We start from the raw sequence: 23,207 nt of genomic DNA on the forward strand, positions 1-23,207 counted from the left end.
TTGACTGCGTATACCAATCGTCGAATGCAATGATTAATTTATGACAATTATGTTTTAAACAGTTTTTATGTCCTCAAAATAAGATAAATTATTTTTCCTTAAAACAATTAGATACCCAATTAAAAAAAGAATCGACCTAAGCAATCTTAAGATTTATTAATTTAAAGTTGCCGTTTCACAGAAATAAAACTTTTTTAATGATTTCATAGAATAAAGTATTCACGTCTAAATTCGTGGAATGTGATATCTGGCTTTTATTAAATTTTCCATCCGAAATTGCATCCAGAATTAAATTATTTTTAAATTTAAAAAACTTGAAAACTTATTTAAAAACTTAGGGATCATTGCAACATAATAAATAAGAGAATAAAATGGTTAGCATTTACAGATTCATTTATGTAAAATTGCCATCTTTCAGAAATATATTTTATTCATTTCCTATAATAACGTCTTCACATTTGATTTTATAGAGTGCGATATTATTTTTTTTTATTAATCTTTCCAATAAAATTGTATCATCACGAAATAATTAAAGTATTTCTAAATAAGAACTTTAGGATTTTTTTTTTGGAAATTATATAATAACTAAAAAAATTAAGTAGTGAGCATTTCAAGATATATTAATTAAAAATTACCATTTTGCAAAAATATTTAACTATTTTATTAAATTCCTATAACGTAATTACATCTAAAGGGTTGAAATATTTAATATTTTTTATTAATTTTCTGTAGCGTATTTATACAAATATTGCTAAAATAGTCAACTGGTTTATTGATTTCCTATAATTACTTACCTATATTGATTTCCTATATCTAAATTTATTGGAATTGATATTAAATTTATTCTAATTTTCTCACATTTTCCGCTAAATAATTATTTTATCTATTAATAAGTAAATGTTCTTTTTTTTTCCTTTCCTTTTTTTTCGCGTTTCTTTTTTTGCGTATATGTCATCAATTTTTATCTTCTGCGTTTCTTTTTTTTATCATTCGATAGTTTTCTTCGAATCCTTTTTCTCCGTTTAAAGGTGAATTAGAAAGTACAAAGTTCTAGATTAATGCACAATTTGTATTTTTTGGTGACGTTCGGTTCTAACCTTTGAATTCTAATTTCTTTTCTAATGATATCAAATATATTTACAATTCCGGTCTAAAGATAGCATCCTGAAAAACTAACCTTTGCCCACATACTATATTTAGGGACAATTAGAATGATAAGGGAGTGATTTTAATAATTTCCAGATCTCATGGGTCACTTAAGAATCTCATATAAATATACCTGAATATTTACCTCGTTCCTTACAATCTTTTACTTCTTGCAATTCTTCATTCTTTGCAAACAATATCCATACTTTAGGTAAGTTCTTGCATACATTTGTTGATATTTTTTCTACCTCATTTTTATGAGTAAATTTGAATGAAATTAAATACTATTCAAATTCTAATTTTTCTAAAAACTTANGTTACCCTACACTGATGTTTTTTTAAGATCAAGTGCCGCTGCCCTGTATACATTTGCCCGGTATTCCCTGCACTGATGTTTTTTTAAGGTCAAGTGCCACTGCCCGGTTTATACACGGAATTCTTTTCACGATCTCCCCCCCCCTCACGTTCCTCCAACATGTACAGAATTGCTGGAACAGCAACCGATAATTGTCAACAGTACTGAGGTACGTAAAAAAAAATCAAATCTGACTGTCTTCTCTGTAAAGCCTAATAATCAATTCTTTCTTTTTTGATGACCCTAGTTAAGTTTTATTTTTTTTGTTTCAGAAAATCCCGTCAAAATTTGACTTCCAATGTTGGCGCTAAAATAAGGCGATATTTTGCTAAGCTAAAGCTTGCACCAGCAACGCTTTCCCGATATCGAGCTCATTTTCCCCTATCTAAATTTTTTAAGCCCGTTTGTATTATGGAATCGTCCTGTCCCTAGTCGCTTGTAATTTAATAGGGTAGTATTTCTTATTTTCAAATTTAGTGGATAACAATTGTAAAAAATGAGTGAAAACAATCCCACGGACAATGCGACGGATTTATAAGGTTATGTCAAGGTACGTCTCTTGTGAATGTCAATTGACTGTTAGGTTTTCTCTTTTCTAATTGCCATTTATATTTCACCAAATGCAGCCATGAGGGATATTAAATTATTTATTGCAAAATCTTTATTGCCGCTATCCACTGCTGGTTCACAAACTCTGACAGACGTTACTGGTGAAGAAATTGATTATTGTGAGCGTCCTATGATTCTTGCAGGAGATTTTAATGTGAATTTCTCGTTACCTGAAGCTGAAACATTATTAACCTTCTTTAAAGACAAATTTGGATTGGAAAAGATAATGGTAGGAATGATCCAACAACCAAAGGGGTAACTACTATTGATGCAGTTTTTGCAAGAAATATATGGAAAAAATAGGACTCAAACATTTCGTATCTTACTTTAGTTATCATAATCACATTGTTAATGTTATAGATTTGGATATTTCTCCACTCGAAAATGATAATTAAAAGATGCGATCAAATTTTAAGCATTGTTAATAAAGTTTGTTTTAAAGAAACAATATGATTTCACTAAAAATCAATTTCTACAGCTTCCTATTATTTTTTTTTGAATCCGTTAGTTTTGCTGAAGTTTATGTTTCTTTTGTTGACTGCGTATACCAATCGTCGAAAGCAATGATTAATTTATGACAATTATTTTTTAAACAGTTTTTATGTCCTCAAAATGAGATAAATTATTTTTCCTTAAAACAATTAGATACCCCACTAAAAAAAGAATCGACCTAAGCAATCTTAAGATTTATTAATTTAAAGTTGCCGTTTTACAGAAATAAAACTTTTTCAATGATTTCATAGAATAAAGTATTCACGTCTAAATTCGTGGAATGTGATATCTGGCTTTTATTAAATTTTCCATCCGAAATTGCATCCAGAATTAAATTATTTTTAAATTTAAAGAACTTGAAAACTTATTTAAAAACTTAGGGATCATTGCGACATAATAAATAAGAGAATAAAATAGTTAGCATTTACAGATTCATTTATGTAAAATTGCCATTTTTCAGAAATATATTTTATTGATTTCCTATAATAACGTCTTCACATTTAATTTTATAGAGTGCGATATTATTTTTTTTATTAATCTTTCCAATAAAATTGTATCATCACGAAATAATTAAAATATTTCTAAATAAAAACTTTAGGATATTTTTTTTTGGAAATTATATAATAACTAAAAAAATTAAGTAGTGAGCATTTGAAGATATATTAATTTAATATTACCATTTTGCAAAAATATTTAACTATTTTATTAAATTCCTATAGCGTAATTACATCTAAAGGGTTGAAATATTTAATATTTTTTATTAATTTTCTGTAGCGTATTTATACAAATATTGCTAAAATAGTCAACTGGTTTATTGATTTCCTATAATTACTTACCTATATTGATTTCCTATATCTAAATTTATTGGAATTGATATTAAATTTATTCTAATTTTCTCACATTTTCCGCTAAATAATTATTTTATCTATTAATAAGTAAATGTTCTTTTTTTTTTCCTTTCCTTTTTTTTCGCGTTTCTTTTTTTTTTGCGTATATGTCATCAATTTTAATCTTCTGCGTTTCTTTTTTTTTATCATTCGGTAGTTTTTTTTCGAATCCTTTTTCTCCGTTTAAAGGTGAATTAGAAAGTACAAAGTTCTAGATTAATGCACAATTCGAACTTTTCGGTGACGTTCTGTAATAACCTTTGAATTCTAATTTCTTTTCTAATGATATCAAATATATTCATAATTCCGGTCTAAAGATAGCATCCTGAAAAACTAACCTTTGCCCACTTACTATATTTAGGGACAGTTAGAAAGATAAGGGAGTGATTTTAATAATTTCCAGATCTCATGGGTCACTTAAGAATCTCATATAAATATACCTGAATATTTACCTCGTTCCTTACAATCTTTTACTTCTTGCAATTCTTCATTCCTTGCAAACAATATTCATACCTTAGGTAAGTTCTTGCATACATTTGTTGATATTTTTTCTACCTTATTTTTATATGTAAATTTGAATGAAATTAAATACTATTAAAATTTTAATTTTTCTAAAAACTTAAAGTTTTGTAGCAATTTAATTTCGATAGCTAGTTTTATTATAGGGGATAAAAAATACAAATTTAAAATATTAAATATCAGTAAAATATATTGATGCATTTGTGGATAATTTCTCTTCTTTATTTAGCTAGTTATTGTGTTTATTAGCTATTGTGTGGAATTATTTAGCTAATCGTTTTGCTAATTATTGTGTTTAATTACTTAGCTTAGTATTTTCTCACTAGTTATTGTATTCATATTAAGTTATATATTATTCGAGTACATTTTTGCGATAAAATTAAACTCGGATTTAATTTTGATGCAACTATATTTTAATATTATTAAACACTATTAAAGTTTTAATTTTCTCAGAATTTTGTTTTTCATTTTTGGGTGCATTTTCTTACATTACCCAATAGTAAATAAAATAAACTTATATAGTAAATGATTAATTAATATCGGGTAAATATTTCTTGTCAGAAGTTTCCTCTCTCTGTATAACTAACTGAGTGTAAATTTTATTAATTTATAACATATAATTATGATAAAATCAACTTTATTCTTAATTTATTATGTTTCGCTAATTATTGTGTACATAGTAAGCTATAATTTATCCGAATATATTTTTAAGATAAAATGAAACTCAGATTTAATTCTGATGCAACTATATTCTAATATTATTAAACACTATTCAAGTTTTAATTTTCTCAGAATTTTGTTTTTTACATTTTGGGGTGCATTTTCGTACATTAGAATAATGGTATTTATGTAAATAAAAAAGTAGTTAAGTAAATAAAAAAGTAGTAAATGATTAATCAATATCGGACAAATATTTTTCCATAAAAATTTTCCTTTTTCTGTATAGCTAACTAACTATTGAATGTAGATTTTATTTACTTACAAGATATAATTATGATAAAATAAACTTATATTTATTATCTAATTAATATTCAAATACTATTAAATATTAATCAAGGTTAGTAGTTTTTAATAAATTGTTTATTTGGAAGAAAAATATACAATTCTAAACTTCATGTATAAATCTTAATTTTATTATAGTTCATCGAAATATTGAAATTGTAAATTGTTTTTCTAGCATTTGGTTATCTTATTTAAATAATAATGCTTTCTTTTCAGAAAAATAATTATAAAAATGAAGACTTTATTGATTTTGATTGCTTCCATTACGGTTGTGGCTGGTAGTCCTCTTGGTAAGCTACATTCTTTTTTTTTTTAAATAAAAATAATACATAGTTTTCTTTTTTTTCAATTAAGTTGTTTTAAAATTGCATGCTTATTCATTGTTCAGTTGAAATATTAAAAAATAATATTTAAATTTAGATTTTAACTAATGTTTTTTTTAAGTAAATTTTTTTCCAAAAACATTTTAAAAGGTAACATTAACTAATAGAGCATCAGAATTGATGCAAAGTTAAATTAAAATTGTGATTTTTTTTTTTTAATCAAATTGTTGGTTTATTTTGGTAGAATATAACGTGACTAAGCGCATTAAAAGTGGGAAATATTAAAGCTTTTATAATTGTAAGGATATTTTTTTTCTTTAAAATCTCACATAATTACCAATTTTTATAATTTTTACTTTACGTTACAAAATTGTACGAGTTTTAAGACTTTTAATTTTTTAAAAATTTTTCTCTTTTTTTGTTGAGCTTGAAAGTTGAAGAATTATTCTTAATAAATTAATTTTTTTCACTGAAATTTAGGAAATACAATTGTAGGAATACTTTTTCATTAGAATCTAATATAATAAAAACTTTTAATGTTTTTAACTTTTTATTTTTAGATTCCAAAATTGTAAAGCTGTGCTAGTTTTATGATTTTTAAACAAAACTATTTTCTTTATTTTGGAATAAGTTAAATAATTATCATTATTTAACTGATTCACCAATATTTAAAATAGATAGTTGTAGGGTTACTTTTTCTTTACAATCTTGCATAATAACACTTTTGGATGTTTTTTGTCTTTTTGTCTTGCATTCCAAAATCGTACGAGTTTTATGACTTTCAAACAAAAAAAAAATTTCGGTATTTAGTTAGAAAATTGGACAATTATTATTAAAAAATTAGTTTTTTAACTCAAAATTCAGCAAATACAATTGTAGAAATTTCGCATAATCACAGATTTTGATGTTTTACTGTCTTTTTGCGTTGAGTTCCAAAATCGTTCAAACAAATAATTTTCATTGTTGATTTGAAAATTGTACAATTATTATTATTAATTAATGTTTCTTGATAAATGTTAGTAAATACAATTGTAAGGATACTATTTCTCACAATTGGAACATATATAGATAACAAAATATATAGATTGAAAATATAGATAGTAGAATACAGTATATAGAAATAAAATTCTTACATACACAGTTAGAATTTTCCACCTGAAGTTACTGTAAAATGTTCGGCTGTAGTCTGTCCTTCCAATTAACATAAAGTTTACGGTTTGGAACAGTTTTTTTACCTTTACAGTTTTGTAACCGTTTACAATAGGTACGGTATTAGAATTCAAAACGTGAATTGAAAATGATACAGTGTTGTAACCATTTACAACTAGCATAGTATCTTAACCATAAAAGTTAAACTTAAACGGACAACATAGCTCTGTGGGTACTGCGCCATTTACGGGAGAATGATAATTTCGTATTCTAACAGTCCTAAGTCACTGACTAGATAGAGCTGGACACTAGAAACTCTTCATATATTGATGTGGGAGGGGGAAGTAAGGAAAGAAACATTGCATTATCGACTCTCGAATTCGAACCCCTGTTTAGCCGGTCTTTAAATTATCCGATTAGCCCTTTTAGCTACAGATGTACCTAGTTCCACAGAACAAGATAGGATAGAATTCTGGCTGATTAACCGTATTAGGTGAAAAAAATCAATAAACGTTTTTTCTAGCACTTAGCAGTTTGTGTATCATCATTTTTTTTTTTATGGTTAGTTGACTGTTTTGGTTGAATACGGTAAACTAACACTTAAATAAATTGTTATTTGACCATTTTTGACAAAAAAAGTTCTAACAGTGTAATTTACGATTTTGATATTTTGTCATTGAGTGGAGACAGAGTTTCAGTTACAAATTAATTTCAGTTGCCTTACCTACATATTTCTTTTGTAGGAAGAAGCAGCTACATTGATGCTATCGAACGATGCAATACATATGTGGATAAATTACTGGTGAACGCCGCGAAAGATAATAATTTGGAATCATTTCCCGTTTACGGAAGAGAACTTAACTTTAGGAAGAAAGTAGTTTTCTATCCATTCAAATGCTACGCCAACTTGACAGAGGGTCACATTACAGGATTGGGCAATCTTCATCGAAAGGGCGCATGCTCCATATCCTTTCATAACAGAAGACTGAAAATTCACACAGAAATCGAAACCAAACAAATTAACTTCAATTTTACTGGCAAAGCATCCGTTATCGGTTCAACCGCTGACGTCATGGTAGACGCCGTTACCTCTCCTTTGAAAATCGAAATGGATTTCTCATTTAATGGCTCATCAGGTGACGATGGCAAGTTGGACAGCTACAGGCCAACCGTCATATCTAACATGAATGTTTGGATTGATGGTCTGGGTATGCTGGAATGGATAAGGGAACCCATGGAAGAAAACGTGGAAGAGTTGTTCTTTAACTTAATTAATACACTGACACATCACCATCTGAAAGAAGCGTTTAGAGAGGATATTCAGAAGAATCCTTTTTCTATAGAAGACTTAGAAGATGTTTATGCATCTACAATTGAGCCAGTCACTGAAGACCATGGAACAACACCTCGTGGTAAGCAATCAAAATTTATTTCCTTAATATATCATTTTAAATATAGAAGTTCAAGACATAAGAGTACCTTAACTTCAACCAGGCATTAATCGATTAATTGTTTACCGATACCAAAAAGAATAAATGGGAAAAATGAATGCATTGATGTTACAAGTTCACCTAATCTAGTTTAGCCAAATAGGTGGGACACCACTTTTCTCTGTAGACGCAGCAAACTAATTTTGCGACGTAGCAAGGTTAATTTTAACTNCATTAATATCGATTTTATAAAAAATCCTGATGTGATTGGGGAAAATGAAGGTCATTTTCAAAATCAGCACATCAAATAACATATAAATCAACGATAACTTCTCTTGTATTTTTCAAAAAGTTCAATTTCGCAGGCTTGTGCTATTAGCCTATTAGTCGATTTCCAATTTTTCTTATTGATTTCATCTTCTATTATAAGTTGGGTTTTCCTCTATTAATAATGTTTCGTTTCTAATTCTAAAAGGCTAAAAGATTTTGGCCCTGTTGTTATAAACAGCACCTAATTCATCCGATGTAGTTTAGCCAGATAAAAGGGATAACACTCACTATTCTCTGTAGACGTATGAAGTTAATTTCGTGACGTAGCTTAATCAACTGTTAACTGACCTTATAGCCAGAATTTAAATATTGTCTTAATCTTGAGCAACATAAAATATCACTTTCCCTATTTGGGCAGGATTTCCCTATTTTTTTCTGTCATACACGGACAAGCAAACTTTTTGAGTAATGCAATCGGTTAAACTTTTTTCGTCGCTGAGATGCTAGAGGGAAATCTTTACATTTTTCTCAATCTTTGCTATTTTTTTAATCATGTAACTCCATTTTTAGCCATATTTTTCAAAGTTTTTCCATATAGCACTCAGTAATTATCACCCTCTTTGTAAGTATAATAGCCGTATCGAAGTTGCGCAATTTACCCACTCTCCATATTTTTCTCCTTTTCCTTACCATGGTTTCAGCGAATATTGTGTTTTCCCTACGAAGGTACGTAGGAGTTAGAAAAGTGAAATATTCTAGAGAGGGGAAAGTGTAAAATTTGCTGAAGACGTCCATTTCCTTTACAATGAGTATAAAACATGCAAATTACCTTTAAATAATTTTTTAAATTTTTAAATATCGATGATTTTATACTATTTGGCTTTAATAAAATTCCATTTTTTTCTGTAGGCAAAGAAGAATATACTATAGAGGATTCTAACAGTTACATCGACTCTGTTCTCGCCAACCGGTTTTTGTTCGAATCGAAATATAGCAAGTTGGATCCTCTCGTTTTGAGTAGCACTCGCTTGGAGAAAGTTTTTGTTCGAGATCCTCAAAATGAAGATGCAAATTTTCTCAAACTTGAGAAGGGCGAACTTGAACACCTGTCCAACGTGAGGAGGAATTCCGAATGCAGCATTCCCGAATTCATTGAAAGAAACATTACTTTTGAATGCTCTCTTGGATTCGACGAATTAACTCTGAAGTACCAAGCCGAAGCTCACAATGGTAGTGATGTATATAATTTCCAGCTCATCGTTACAGTCAAACAAACGAAATTATCGTTAAAGGTTACATCTACCTTAAGTGACAATGTTCCGACAATCCTTGACTATTCAGTCGACAATGTGGGCAAAATCAGTATAATAGCTGCCATAGATATTGTGGGTGCCCAAGCGAGGTCACCCTCTTCGATAGAAACTCTCTACAACAGTAAAGTCATTCTGACGTACTTTTCGGAAGAAGTAAATAGCATTTTAAAAGGACGATTTAAAGAAGTCTTGAATTACAGCATTTACAAAACACCTCTGCATTTCTTGGACTCGTAAAATGTATCTTTTGTTTATAAGTTATTGTTCCGTTACCTAAAATGTAGGACAACTAGCTAAGTTTTTAAAAGGGGGCTAAAGACACAAAATTTCGAAACTTTTTCAGTTTAAAATTATGCGAACATTCAATATTTATTTAATCTGGTAAACGTAATCTGCCATAATTTCTATTCATCTTTGTTACAAAAGAATTAGTTAGCAATTTGTGGCATCCGTAGAAATCTTTACAAACGAAGCAGCTGATTTGTTAAAGATTTTTTTTAAGTCAACAACGTATGATTCGTTTTTATTTAATTTCTTTTTCAGGATAGATCGTAAGACCAAGCGATATATTTTGAGGAATTCTTAACAAAAATGGGGAAAATACTGTATCCATTGTGGGCCTCAAATTAAAGAGGGGAACAAATGTCAAAACTTGACGAATTATGAACGAGAAGGGCCGAGTTGAAAGCACCAAACCTTGTTTACTGACTGAAGAAAGCGAAACGGGAGTAAGCAATTATAGAATAGTCTCTAAATTTCATACAAACATTTTTCACATTTCGATAGCGTTTTTGTTTTTAAATAAAATGACTTCATTTTGGACAAGTGTTCTAAAAATAGGAATAAAGAGTAATGATTTTAGGACACTCAGTATAAAAAAATTAATTTGAGCGAATGGCATACAAAATTATTACAAAATTGTTAATTTTTGAAAAAAAATTTTTGGGTTCTATCCGAAATTGGCTATGCTAATTTTTGCACATTTTAATTTTCTTAAAATACGTGAAATATTTTGTTTTAAAAATTTTGCCTCATTAAGTATTTGAGCAGAATAAAATTTAATGCAATAATATAAACACTTAAAAAAAAGCTCGTAAAATGTGTCTTAATGCTCCTTAACTGTAAAACATTGGAATGCCCTATTTTTACAGGAGAACTGCATTTGAACTTGTAAATAATAGATAATCTTTTACTTATTAATGGATGAAATTGTAATAAAGTGTACATATTGAAATAATTTGTTTGGTGAGTCTTTTACTTTCATGATTTACATTTTATAATACAACTAGGGTGTTTTGCCTCTACTCGCTGCCGCTCTCAACTCTTACAACGCAATAGCAACTTGGTAATAGTTGAGAGTAACAGGGAGTAGCTATTAGTGTGTGTAGCAAAGGAGACTACAAAAAATATTACTTAAGGTATTTTTTTTCAAGATTTTTTCAACAATAAAAAATATTTATTAAAATATTTCCAAAATCATATACTGTAAAACCTCGTTATAATGAATTGTCTAAAGATCCAGTAATAAGTCAACTATAAACGGTAGTTCACTATATCCAAATTCTTTAAAAATGACCTTTTAGCATATGACAATAGCATTATTGTAAAAAGTTATTACGGTAGTAAGTATTTTGTTTTTAAATTTATAACCAATTAAATAGGTAATACATCAAATATAAAAAAGGAAAATGAATGAGCTCTGTTTTACTTTCTGGGAAAGAAATCAGCTTTTCGATTGACCGTACTTTTTGATTTTCAGAAGAGCTTAATAATTTTTGTATCAACAATTAGTTAAGAATTCAATATTTTCTGGTTCTCATTAGAAAAAAAAATTTAAAACATCCAATGCTACTTAATAATTTTAAAACATCCAATCCACTTCCGAGATAAAAGTTGCCAAAATTTCTTTTCCTTCTTTAATATAAGGGAAGGAATGTGCTGATTAACATATTCTTTATCAAAGTTTAAAAGTGTAAGATTTGATACATCGTCATCCTATGCAAACGCAACTCTTGCAAAATTGAAGAAATAAAAAATTTTATAATGCAATATAATAATAAGTTATATAATGCCATTAGTTTAGGCAAGAAAGCAATCGGAAATTCGAGGCCTTTCATCTTGGTTTTATATTTTGCGTATTTCATCGTATGTTTGGAACTGTATAAGACTAAAAATCCAAACGTAATTCTACGTAAAAATTGAATTTTTATTGTTTATTCATATTTACTTGAATAGTGACTATTTTTTGTATTATTTTAAATACCACTTATTTTAAAACACAAAATCCTAAATTTGAAGGGAATTGGTTAAATAGTTCGTATAAATTAGAAAATTAAGAAATCTAAAAATACTACTTTTCAAAGATAACAAAATAAAATAAATAAATAGAAATAAAATAGAATTGAAAAAAAGAAAAAAAGTGATTGCAGAAAGATGATCACTGGTTAGGTCACCCATTGTTTCAAAATGATTGTTCTCTATTTTTTTTTTTTTTACCCTCTTTATTTATGATATTCACCTGAATTAGTATTAAAAACGATCCGGTTTGAACCGTAAGTTAGAATTTCAGATTCTTAATTAAAACAATAAAAACAAAAAGATCATTCAAATGATGAAATTCTCTTTAATTCACAACTCAAGAAGTATTTATGGGATCTCTCTGATCCAATATCTCAAAAATAAACTCACCCACTTAATGCATAACAAGATTAAAAATGAAAAAAAGAATGCTTAAAAAATTATCAAACAATTACCACTAATTATTAACTCTTAACTCTGCAAAATATAGCCAATTGGAAAATACGTAATCGTAAATTTTCATGGGTAGCTTTGTTTTTAAATAAAATTTTTGAAATTTTCATTTGTTGTAAGCTATTTCGCATAAGAACGCGTACCCCCGCTAAACTCCCGTACCCCTGGGGAAACGCATACCACACACTTTGGGAAGAACATAGACTCTAGAAGAACATAGTTGAAAAGTGTGATAACGTTCAAATAAGGTGCTCACGCCATCAAATCCAAAACAACACCCATTTTGCCACGGGTAATAAAAACTTAAATTAGCATAAAGGGTACCAAAATTTTCTGCCCCTGTCCGGTCTATACTATCGGAACAATGTTCTGAAAATGACTTCTTCCCATATTTTGAGGGTCAAGAACTTAAATCCGTTTTAAAAAGGTTCTTTTATTTTGAAATGAAAAAGTAGATTTATTCAGACACCAGGAAATCAGACCCAATTAGACACTCAAAGACTAGTCAGAAATTTACGTATTGTTCTGATTTCGTGTCGTAACTTAATATCTTTTGCGATAGGTAATTAGTATAGTTAAGTTTAAATCTTCGAATACTTTAGCTGGAAAACCTCGTTTCCTTAGATCAGAAAGTAGTAAAGTGTTCGCTTTTCTTTTCTCACTTAACAGAAAAGAGGAGAAAAAAAGATACCATTAATTTCCATCATGAAATTTATACTAATTGTCTTTTTGTTCTTTGTGTGTGTGTGTGTGTTTTTTTTTAATAAATAATCAGATCAATAATTGCTAACATGCATTTAGAGATGCAAAAATGACTCGTTTATTTCATAATAATTATATTTATTTACATCGAAATATTTTAAACAAATGTATAAATAACCTTTAGTAGCACCATTATAAACAATTATTTTCTTGGAGGTGCTAAAACAGAAGTAAGTTTAGGAATCCAAAGATTAAACTATTCAATAACAAGGCTCAATCGATTCTTGGAAGAAAAAAAAAATTCTTATGAGCAGCGATAGGATGTTGACGACATAAAAATTCTTTTAAAAAAATACTTTTGAAAACCAAAAAAGGCTTCCAAAGACAACAAAAAATTACTTAAATTGAAAAATAATGTCTTAAAATTTTTTCAAAAACAGATTCTGTATTAATCTATTTTTATTTAAAAGAATTGCAAATCATACCTCGTATATATAAATTTAATGTAAAAAAAAATAATAATAATTGAAATAAATGTGTTATTTATGAATAAAATAAAATGTAAATAAATACTCGATAAAAATAAATTATAAGGAATATCAGATATTCTTTCGAACACGTCTCTTGTTCAAAAGAAAATTCTTTAAAAACTCTGTTCAACACTTTTTTATTGAAGAATATTTAAAATAACAAGATTCAATGCAAAGAATACATTAATTTATTTAGAAAAACTTAATTCACGAGAAAACTGCTTTTGTAATGAAAAGTATGATTCAAAATTTGTAAAAAAAATATTATAAAAGGAAAAGAAATCTAAAAAAATGACCAAAAATCATGAATAATGCCTAAAAAAAGAAAAAGAAGCAAAAATAAAATTTTCTCATTTATATAAAAATGTGAAGTTCATGAGACACAATAGCGATTACCATAAGAGTTTTTTAATGAAAAGATAAACATTTCAGGCTTTCTTGCCATGATTAAATTAAGTGGCAGCTAAAATGGGAAAATATTTGTTTTGACCTTTGAGGTTTGTCAGAATAAGGCGATAATTCAAAATAAATTCAGTTCCCCTATAAATAAGCTGTCATACTTTTATACATCTTTGCATGAGAGCTGGGTTAACATCAAGTATTTCTAACTTTGGTTGGGCCTCCAATAATGTTTGGTAGGGTTGAAGTCTTGCTGTGCTGCGTTCATTTAGTGTTGATGCGCTAATTTCAGATAAAGCTCTATCTAAAATACCGTTTTTCAAAATGCTAAAACTCTGTTCTCGAAGAGTTTTGCAGCCGTTGTTAGTGGCCAGAAAAGATCTGACCTCATCAGCAACTTCAAAAATGTTAGTAATTTTGCCGGGAGTGATATAAATAACATTGTTTTCTCTGAAAGTGACAGCACTTCGAAACTCACTGGAGACAGCCGGCTTTGCCAATACTGCTGCTTTCCATCCAATATATTCGAATTCGTCAAAAAATGCCAAATAAAATCGTCTCATCTCTGTCTCGCAATTTTCCTTGATGATCGTTTCAACGAAATAATCTGTCAGTGAACGCAGTTTTTCATGCGCTGTTTCCGCAGATGTGAACGTACCCAAAATAGTCCATTTGCCATGCGTCATCACATAGTTCTGTGAATCTTCTTCTTCAAAGAATGGCATCAAACATGGATAAGCACCATCCATAATAATAAAAATAACCGGTTTTCCCTTACCTTTATACCTATACTGTAGACCCAAACAGGGTTGATAGATCATTTTGAGAGCGAAAGGTAATTTTTTGGGCAAAAGAGACTGATAGCTATTAGCGTGAATGACAACATCGCAGAAAATCTTCCTTTGTGCTCCATTTTGCAAACCAGTGACCATCATTCCTTCCGGTGTTTTCTGAACATCCAAAACAAGAAAGTTTAATAGAGTTGGAATCCTGCTCGATAATAAGCGGTTCTTAAAATAAGTTCTCAGAGGTTGTCCCAGTTTTGCTGTTGGCTCGTCTATGATAGCCCCGTAATTTACATTTGTAAAGCCAAATTCCCTTGGGTCTATTTCCCGCCGAAAACAATATTCTTCGCAGACACTCTTAAAAAGTGATTTCGGTACCTTGGGTTCACAGCCATCAGAGTCTTTGTCTCCCAACAGGTATATAGATACGTGGTTGGCGTTGATTAATTCTGGATAGAATTTTTGGAATTTCTTTAGGCCTAGCTGGCAGTCTCTTCTTGTCTTTTCTGAACGAGGATAGTGTGGTCCAGCGTGAAGTCTGATTCCAAACATTCCAGATATTCCCCGGAATATGTCCTCTTCTTTGTCAAGAATGAAAATATCTCGGCTTGGATTATCTGCTTTCAATTCTAAAGCGGTGTGGACTCCGTACCATCCAGCACCTATGATGGCTATCTTTTGTAAACTTGGCATGGTACGAATTCTTTTGTTTTCAAGTGATTAAGCCACCCTGTAAAAAATTTTAAAAAAATTTAATACTTAAACGAGAAATATTGAAACGTTTCCTTTTTTTTCTCTCTATTTCAGCCGTACTTTAGAAACGTCGAAGTAAAATAAATTGTGTATGTTGTGTATGGCAAGCGTACAGAAATTTTTGACAAAAGAGCTATACATTCCGAAAAGAATCATATAGTATATCGTTGAGGTAAATATATAATTGTAGTTATTATAATAATTGAAAATAGTAATTTTAATGCAGTATTCCAGGCCTTCTGAAGAAGTTGAATTAATTTTTTTACTTTTCGTATAAGACAACACTTAAACATTTGGGTAATTGCACCTCAAGAAGAAGAAGATCACATTACCCGCATACGTAACCTATGTCGTCAGTGCCAGCTGATCGCTTATAAGCGAAATGGTGTGTTAAATTTGAGCTAAGTTTCTCCACTTAAGCTTGAATGTTAAAATTAACGTGAAGTTAATTAAATACAGCTCTGTATCACGCATGGAATTTGTTAAAATATAATTCTTCTTCGTCTATTTCTTTTATTTAACTTATATTTATTATTTGCATTTTATTTTTAGCGTGATATATTTTTTGTTTGTGTACCTGGCAACTTCGATGCATAATTAGTTTGTTTATGTTCTACATGGCTTCGTGCCTTGCTTTGTGTGTTAAGTAAGAAATATGTAGTGAAAGATGTGAACTCTTTGAGAAAGAATCTTCGTAAAAGAATATAAAATGTGTCACCTAAGAGAATTGATACTTGAAGGGCTTACTGGAAATAGAATGGAAGGAACAAATGCCAACGTAAACAAAAGTCAAGTTTCAACAACCCATCAGGAGTTTCATACCCACATTACGTCACTTGCAAGTATCGCTTCTCCTCTCCTAAAAAGCTGCATCTACGACAGATGAGATGGCTGGCTGTTTGAGATGGTCAGCGAACTTATTAGGATTGCATTTGAATAATCCCAAGGAATCACTATAGTTACCAAAGCAATGAGGGAAATAAATAAAAAATGTTTAAAAAAAAGCAGAAATATGTATATTGTTTTCTTCTGTATCGTTTTAAGTTACAAGAGCGTAATTAACTTAGAATTAAAATGAGCTTTTGCCGATCGGACCGTGCAGTGGTCAGGGAGCTGACTTCACATTAGAAGTGTCCTGGGTTTGAATCCCGCACGAGGAATCAATGTTCTTTCACTCTCTGTACTATCTTTCTTTACTGTGTGAGAAACGTTGGACCACAAAATAGGGTGCCCCTGAAAGAGTGGCAGACAAATCTACTGATATCTGAATGACGAGTGTCAGTCAGGTGAGCAATGGAAAAAAATGTGCTTTTGAGAATAATTGCAACGGCTATATTAAAAAACATTTTTAAAGGATTTTATTTTATCAATTAATATCACTAAAACTTCCTCATTTAAAAAAGCACTTAACATTTTGTTTATTATATAGAATAGCATTAATATAAGATAACTAAAAACTATGTAAAGTCAGTTACAAAGTGAAACTCATTTTGTATGTATTTATGAAAAAGTAATTCGTTTTCTGTATCACCCTAAAGAACTAAAAACGCATTTTTTTCCCCTAAAAAAAGATGAAGCTATAGTTTCTCAAAAAACTATTTAGCATGTTTTACGTGAAGATATTTAAAATAACGATTTAATTCTGCTTTATAGCCACCGTTGAACAGCTGTGAACACCGTTGAACTAGCACATGTGCTGACGTAAAAACATCTTTAGAGGTAGAGGAAAAATGGGTTAAAGTCCCTTTGTCGGGAAAGGGGGGTTAACCGTGGGAGGTATACATGCTTTTTTTTGTTCTCTCTCCATGTAACGCAAATGTGAGTAAGTTGCATGAAAATGTCCTCCATGAAGGCAAATTTTTACCAATACTTGATCTAGTAGGATTGAGGAGAACGATCAATCTCCAATTCCTGAGGGGTTACGTGTTATGAGATCACGGAGGATTTTCGATCGGCTGGATTTGAACCCCCGTTTTCAGGAACATGAGTTCAGTGTCCTGCCAACCAGGCTATCAAGGTGCCATAAGTGAAATATTTCACTTGAAATATTATTCTCTAAAGTTAAGAGCAATAATTCTTGGAAATATACTCATTAAGAAAATCCCGAAAATTCCCTGAAATTTATATAGCGTCATCTGTTAAAACAAATCGAGATAGTTAAATTTCCTCGCTTCGATGACGTTCAGTTACGTTAGGGTAGATCATGCAACCCCATTCCCTTTCGAAATCTCCACACAAAAGACGGCAGAGATCAATTTTACGTGGCATTTTCATGATGTTTATAAATATACTGCAGTAGAACTAACCATAAGAGGTTTTTGAGGATTTCCTCTTCATGTTATGAAAATGTGGGTGTTTCCATCAAACATCTAACTCTACTCAGAAAAATATTTAAACTTAAGAATACAGAATGTATTCTGATTGCATAACACAATCAAAAGCAATAAATAAGATATAATTTTACTTGTTAAAAATATATATATGTGTTGATAGTCATAACCCTCTTCAAAAAATGTTTGCTGTTCAAAGCCAGTAATAAAATAAAATGGTATATAATTTTGAAGTCAAGGTAATAAATGTTTTTGAATATTTAGGGGAATAACGATAGAAATAAGGAGAAATAAAAATTTTATAATTTAACTTGTTGCAAATTGAAAGTTAAGGGATGGATAACGATTTTTCTAAAGCAAGTTCAAATTAAACGGTCGTAATGGTGATGTACGAAACGTGTTTGTCTTCAGATGTGCGTAAAAATTGTTAGAAATGTGTAACTTTTTTATGAATGCGAGGATAATAATCTATTTAGAGTCAGAGTTGGATATTAAGAAAAAAAATTACGCACATAAGCATTGTATTTCTTTTTATTTTTGCTTTACATATTCAATTTAGAATATTTATAAATATTTATATGTATGTTTTCTCAAAATGCATCCACCCAAGTCGGAAAAAAATCAAAAGGATAAAAACTTACCCCACCTCCTAATCTCACCGAAAACTATTTACGGACGTAATAGGGGTCTTATGTTTTAAAAAAATTTTAAATGTAAAAAGAGAATGCCCACTACAACCTTGAAATTTTTGAGGAAAACTTCCCTTAAATTAAAATTCGTAAATATCAAAAAATTATGCTTTAAACTTTCGTGGCGGTGTATCGCTGAGAATATCGGCATATTTGATTTATTTTATTTTTGGTGTTATTTATTTTTGCTTAGGTTAAAAAAAAAGTTCTTAATTAGCAATACACTCTTTTTTCATAGAAAGGGTTCAATTTTAAGTTTAGATGGGAAAAAAACCCTTGTTGTTCAGCATATTTTAGTTTTGTTCTTTTCAATTGTATGAACATAATATTTAAAATAAAACATAATTTGAACAAATATTGTAAAGAAAAATTATTATACCAGAATACAACGGATATCCAAGTTTATATTTCTGCAAGCAAAAATTTTTACTACAATTTTAATTTGAAAATGTAGTTTTGTTTAACGAATAAATAAAATCATTTAAACATAGCTTTCTTTCTTTTTTTTATGATCTTTCATACAAAAGAAGAAAAAAATGAATGGATTAAAATTGGATGGAGTGGCTCCTATTTTAGAATCTTATTTATCTTGTAAATAAAAGCAGATTTAAGAAAAAAGAAAACATTATTTTTAATTGAAACAAAAAGGAAAATAAGCAGATCTTTGTGTATGTTACTGTGAATGACCGGTGATTGTTGACTTCCACCGGTGAATGTTGACAATCGCATAGTCCCTTTGGTTAATGAGTACTAGGTCTAGTTAAGTGCCACTGCCTGGTATGCCCTATATCAATGTTTCTTAAGGTACTCCGAACACTAATGTTTCTCTTCATCTATCCTCATCTGATATTAAAATATCGAATCAATATAATAATATCAACGAACAAAGGAATATCAAATCGGATATAACAAATATTTCGGACATTTACCGAAGCGATTGTTCACATTCAACGGTGAAAGTCGTCATTTTCTTGATTTCGGTCATTCCAGGTAATATGTAGGCAGAAAATTCGAGCTTATTAAATTAAAATTAAATTAATTTTAATTAAAATTAAATTAATTGCTTTTTAAATTATTAATAGGTTATTTAAAACCTAAATAATATCAGTTAACTACATTTCTTTTAAGAATCAAAAATTAGATTTCACCAAGGAAAAAAAAAGTGTGTCTTTTCTGAGAGCTTCTGTGTAAGTAATCTAAAGTATCGTCATTAGCAAACTTGATGTCTAGTCTTGAAACAAATAAGATAACTTCTTAGTAACTAAAAAAAAAATCCGATCAAATATTGTTCAGAGTTGTAGGATGAAGAAATTTAACATTCATCAAAGACTTGTTATGAACATTTTAATAAATTTTATCCCAAGTGCAGAAATTATTCATTCTACATATTATCTAAGTAATGTGGAGGTCAACTAGGGTAATCTGTTAGAGTGCCAAAAAATGAAAATTTCTCAACTTACTTAGGTAATCTGCAAACTACCTACACATTATCTACGACATCTAGCAGGGGGACCGGAAAGTAATGTCGTTTCGGCCCATTAAATATTCCATAGTTTCAAAAACCAATTCATTTTTTTTATCCAATTCGATTCATTGAAAAGGGTTTGCTAACGAATGTGAATACATTATTGATTAAAAATAAAACCTTGATAACAAATATCAAATGCACCGAAACGACATTACTTTTCGATCCCCCTAATAGAATTTGCATATTATTTACGAAACACTCTTTAAAAGGAAAGTAGATATTTAATGGAACTACGTTTCCCTAAGCGCTTAAACTAACATACTTTTATTTATTTTTTACTATCTAAACTGTCAAGCTACTCTAATCAACACTTTAGTATATAAAATCAATCATCAATTACAATATATATATATATATATATATATTAGATCAATAAGTCATTTATTTTTAGTTGATATAAGGAATCAATTCAAAGCAATCAGCAAATTAGATGAAAGAATGAGAAAAACAAATTATTGAACTCAAACGATAGGGAGACCGTTCATTACCTAGGTAAATGGATGAAATTTTTTGATTCCACATATTAACAGATTATCCTAGTTAATTTATAGATTAGTTAGGCCATGTGCATATTGACGGCTTTCGATCTTTAGCTGAAAGATATATATGAGAAAAGATTTTAAAAAAAAAGAATCAATACCTTCAACAGATGTTATGGTAGATACGCACAGGGCCTTGCACTATCATAGAATGCTATTCGCCGATAATAATGCCTATGCTTTATTTACTGTGAAGGGTTATGAACAAAAAAAAAAAACACGAATACCATTCTTTATTTAATGAAGGAAACGAAATTATAAACAAACATTAAATGCCTCGTAGCAACGAATAATATATGAATCTAATATATGAATCGAAAGCCTAAAGGAACATCCATTTCTATGGAGGTCAGCAACCTGTTACCCTCCAAACTACAACAAACGAATCACCTTTGATTTCATTCCGAATATTTGTATGTACCTCATCGAAACACAGAGTCTTAAAACTCACTGAAACAATTCGTATTTTATGAACATGCTCCATATGCTCACCCTATCTACTCATACTTTCAGGGAAAGAAAGATAAAAGCTGGTTATACAAATTACTTCACTACAAGCTTTGTTCAAAGCTTAGGAAAAAACAAGATATTCGCCTCTCTTCCCTAATATATGTATACTCTTAAATTTCTTTATTCTTATATGAATTAATTCACTTCTACTGTAATGTATGTATACTTTTAAAAATCTGTATTCATACATGAATTCATTCGACTGGACGATAATTCATACATGAATTATCGTCCTATTAGTTTAGTCTTAAAAATATATTATATTTATGTTTAGGAATTCATTCGTTTCTACTGTACTGAATACATTGCCTGAAAATTGTGACATTTCTAATTGTGACATTTCTGAAAATTGTGAATGTGTCTGATTGTAACATTTTCCGTATGAATTCATTTGCCTCTACCGTAATCTATACATAATTTAAAAAATCTATATTTATATAGTAATTCATTCACCCTTACCGCAATATTTGTAAGTTTTACATAAAAACACAGATTAGATGTCTGAAAACTCTCTCGAGCGATTCGTATTTTATATACACGGTCCATATGCTTACGCTTCACGACGCTTACTTTCAGTGACAAATGAGAAAGATAAGAGCTGCTTATACAAATTATTTCACTACAAGCTTTTACAAAAGCTTAGAAAAACAAGTCTTAATTCTGCATTTATATATTAATTCCTTTGCCTAGTCTTAAATTTATTTGTTCCTATAGGAACTCATTCACATCTACTGTAATGTATGTATACTTTTAAAAATCTGTATTTATACATAAATTCATTTGACTCTACTCATTCATTCGCCCCTAACCGTTAGTCTTAAATATCTGTATTTGCACACAGGAATTTATTCACTTCTAACGTAATAATTCTACCTTAAAATTTATAACCTTCGTTGAACAGCCGATCCAATGTTGGGTTTACGACTACAAGAGTTCAACGCCATAGCCTTGTTATTTCGAACTCAGACTAGAAGACGAGTGAACTCCTGAATTAAGTAATGGAAGAAATTTGTCTTCGTGGAGGACTTTTTGATGAAAGTTACCCGCATTTGCGTTACATGGCGAGGAAAACCACGAAAACCTCCCATTTGTTAACCTTACGGCAAGGGAACTCTAATCCATGATCCGTTTACCACTGAGTATATTTTACGTCAGCGCTGTGGTCGGTGCAAGCAGGGTGCAAAAGACCAGCCATAGCTGGGATTTGAACCCGGTTCACCTCATTGGAAGGCAAACGCGCTATTCCCTGAGCCATCACGGCTCTGTTTAGAATCTTTGTTCAAAATGAAATAAAAATAAATAAGGAAGTGAGTTTATTATAATAATTGTGAACGCTTAACCAATTTCTGCTAGACGCTTTGGATAAAGACTAAAAAGAAAGAAAGAAAGAATTTAATTAGGCACATCTAAAGTGAGACACAAAATTTGAATATCTTAAACACGTTAAGGATTATAATGGTTGTTTGTAAAGTTCGTCTCGACAGGATCAAAGGCAAATAAATAATATTAACTTTTCATCCTAATACTCCAGACGGAATATTTTGAAACGCACCTTGAAAAACTTAACAATATCGTTAATCTTCTTTGAGATAAACTTTTTTCTAAGTTCTTCATCTACTTAACTGTTTTTAACTCAATTTTTTAATGCAAAAAAATGCAATTTATTTCTTTACGAAATTTATTTTTACCATAAAAAATTAAATTATTCTTATTAAAACAGTATAATTTAAATAGTTATTATCAATTCTAGTTTTTTTCTTTAAAAAACTACTTAGTTTAATGCAGGTATTAGAAAATTAATTAATGATTTTATAAAGAACAATGTTTGTGATGAATTTAAAAAAATAACTTTTTACATGAGCAAGTTTAAAGAAGATTGATTGATAGATTCATTTTTATAGAAAAAAATAAATTTCTATCTTTAAGATACGATTTTACTGATAAACTTAATATTTTTGTGCTAAATTTTGTCAAAATAACGTAAATAAGACACGGAAACTCTTAAATACCTCCAAAAAATAAATATTAAGCTTTGAGATGGTTATATTTTTTAAAAATTCAATTAAAATTACTTCCAAGAAGTATTTAAATTCGAAGTCAGTTCATTTTGAAAAGTAAACAAGTGATCATAGATTAAATTAGATTACTTACATTTAATTTGCATTTTCTCCAAAGGTGATTTTTCATATTCCTAAA

The 23,207-nt window shown here is 29.4% G+C and overlaps 2 protein-coding genes across 3 annotated transcripts; one reads left to right on the top strand and one right to left on the bottom strand.

The window, feature by feature from the left end:
* Positions 1-1,060: 1,060 nt before the first annotated feature.
* LOC122270795 (uncharacterized) lies at positions 1,061-10,723 on the top strand. 2 transcript variants are annotated; one of them, XM_043049566.2, is made up of 4 exons: positions 1,061-1,357; positions 5,227-5,300; positions 7,226-7,894; positions 9,092-10,723. In XM_043049566.2, exons 2-4 carry the CDS (start codon positions 5,243-5,245, stop codon positions 9,730-9,732), a joined length of 1,368 nt encoding a protein of 455 aa, XP_042905500.1. In that variant the 5' UTR covers positions 1,061-1,357; positions 5,227-5,242; the 3' UTR covers positions 9,733-10,723. The 2 variants fall into 2 exon arrangements, with proteins under 2 accessions (XP_042905500.1, XP_042905499.1); XM_043049565.2 differs by lacking the exon at positions 1,061-1,357 and adding an exon at positions 3,745-4,007.
* Positions 10,724-14,032: 3,309 nt separating this feature from the next.
* LOC107442037 (uncharacterized) lies at positions 14,033-15,355 on the bottom strand. Its single transcript, XM_016055483.2, has one exon. The coding sequence runs from the start codon at positions 15,353-15,355 to the stop codon at positions 14,033-14,035; it is 1,323 nt and encodes a 440-aa protein (XP_015910969.1).
* Positions 15,356-23,207: the final 7,852 nt, after the last annotated feature.

Source organism: Parasteatoda tepidariorum, chromosome 5, assembly GCF_043381705.1.
Source record: "Parasteatoda tepidariorum isolate YZ-2023 chromosome 5, CAS_Ptep_4.0, whole genome shotgun sequence".
NCBI lineage: Eukaryota > Metazoa > Arthropoda > Arachnida > Araneae > Theridiidae > Parasteatoda > Parasteatoda tepidariorum.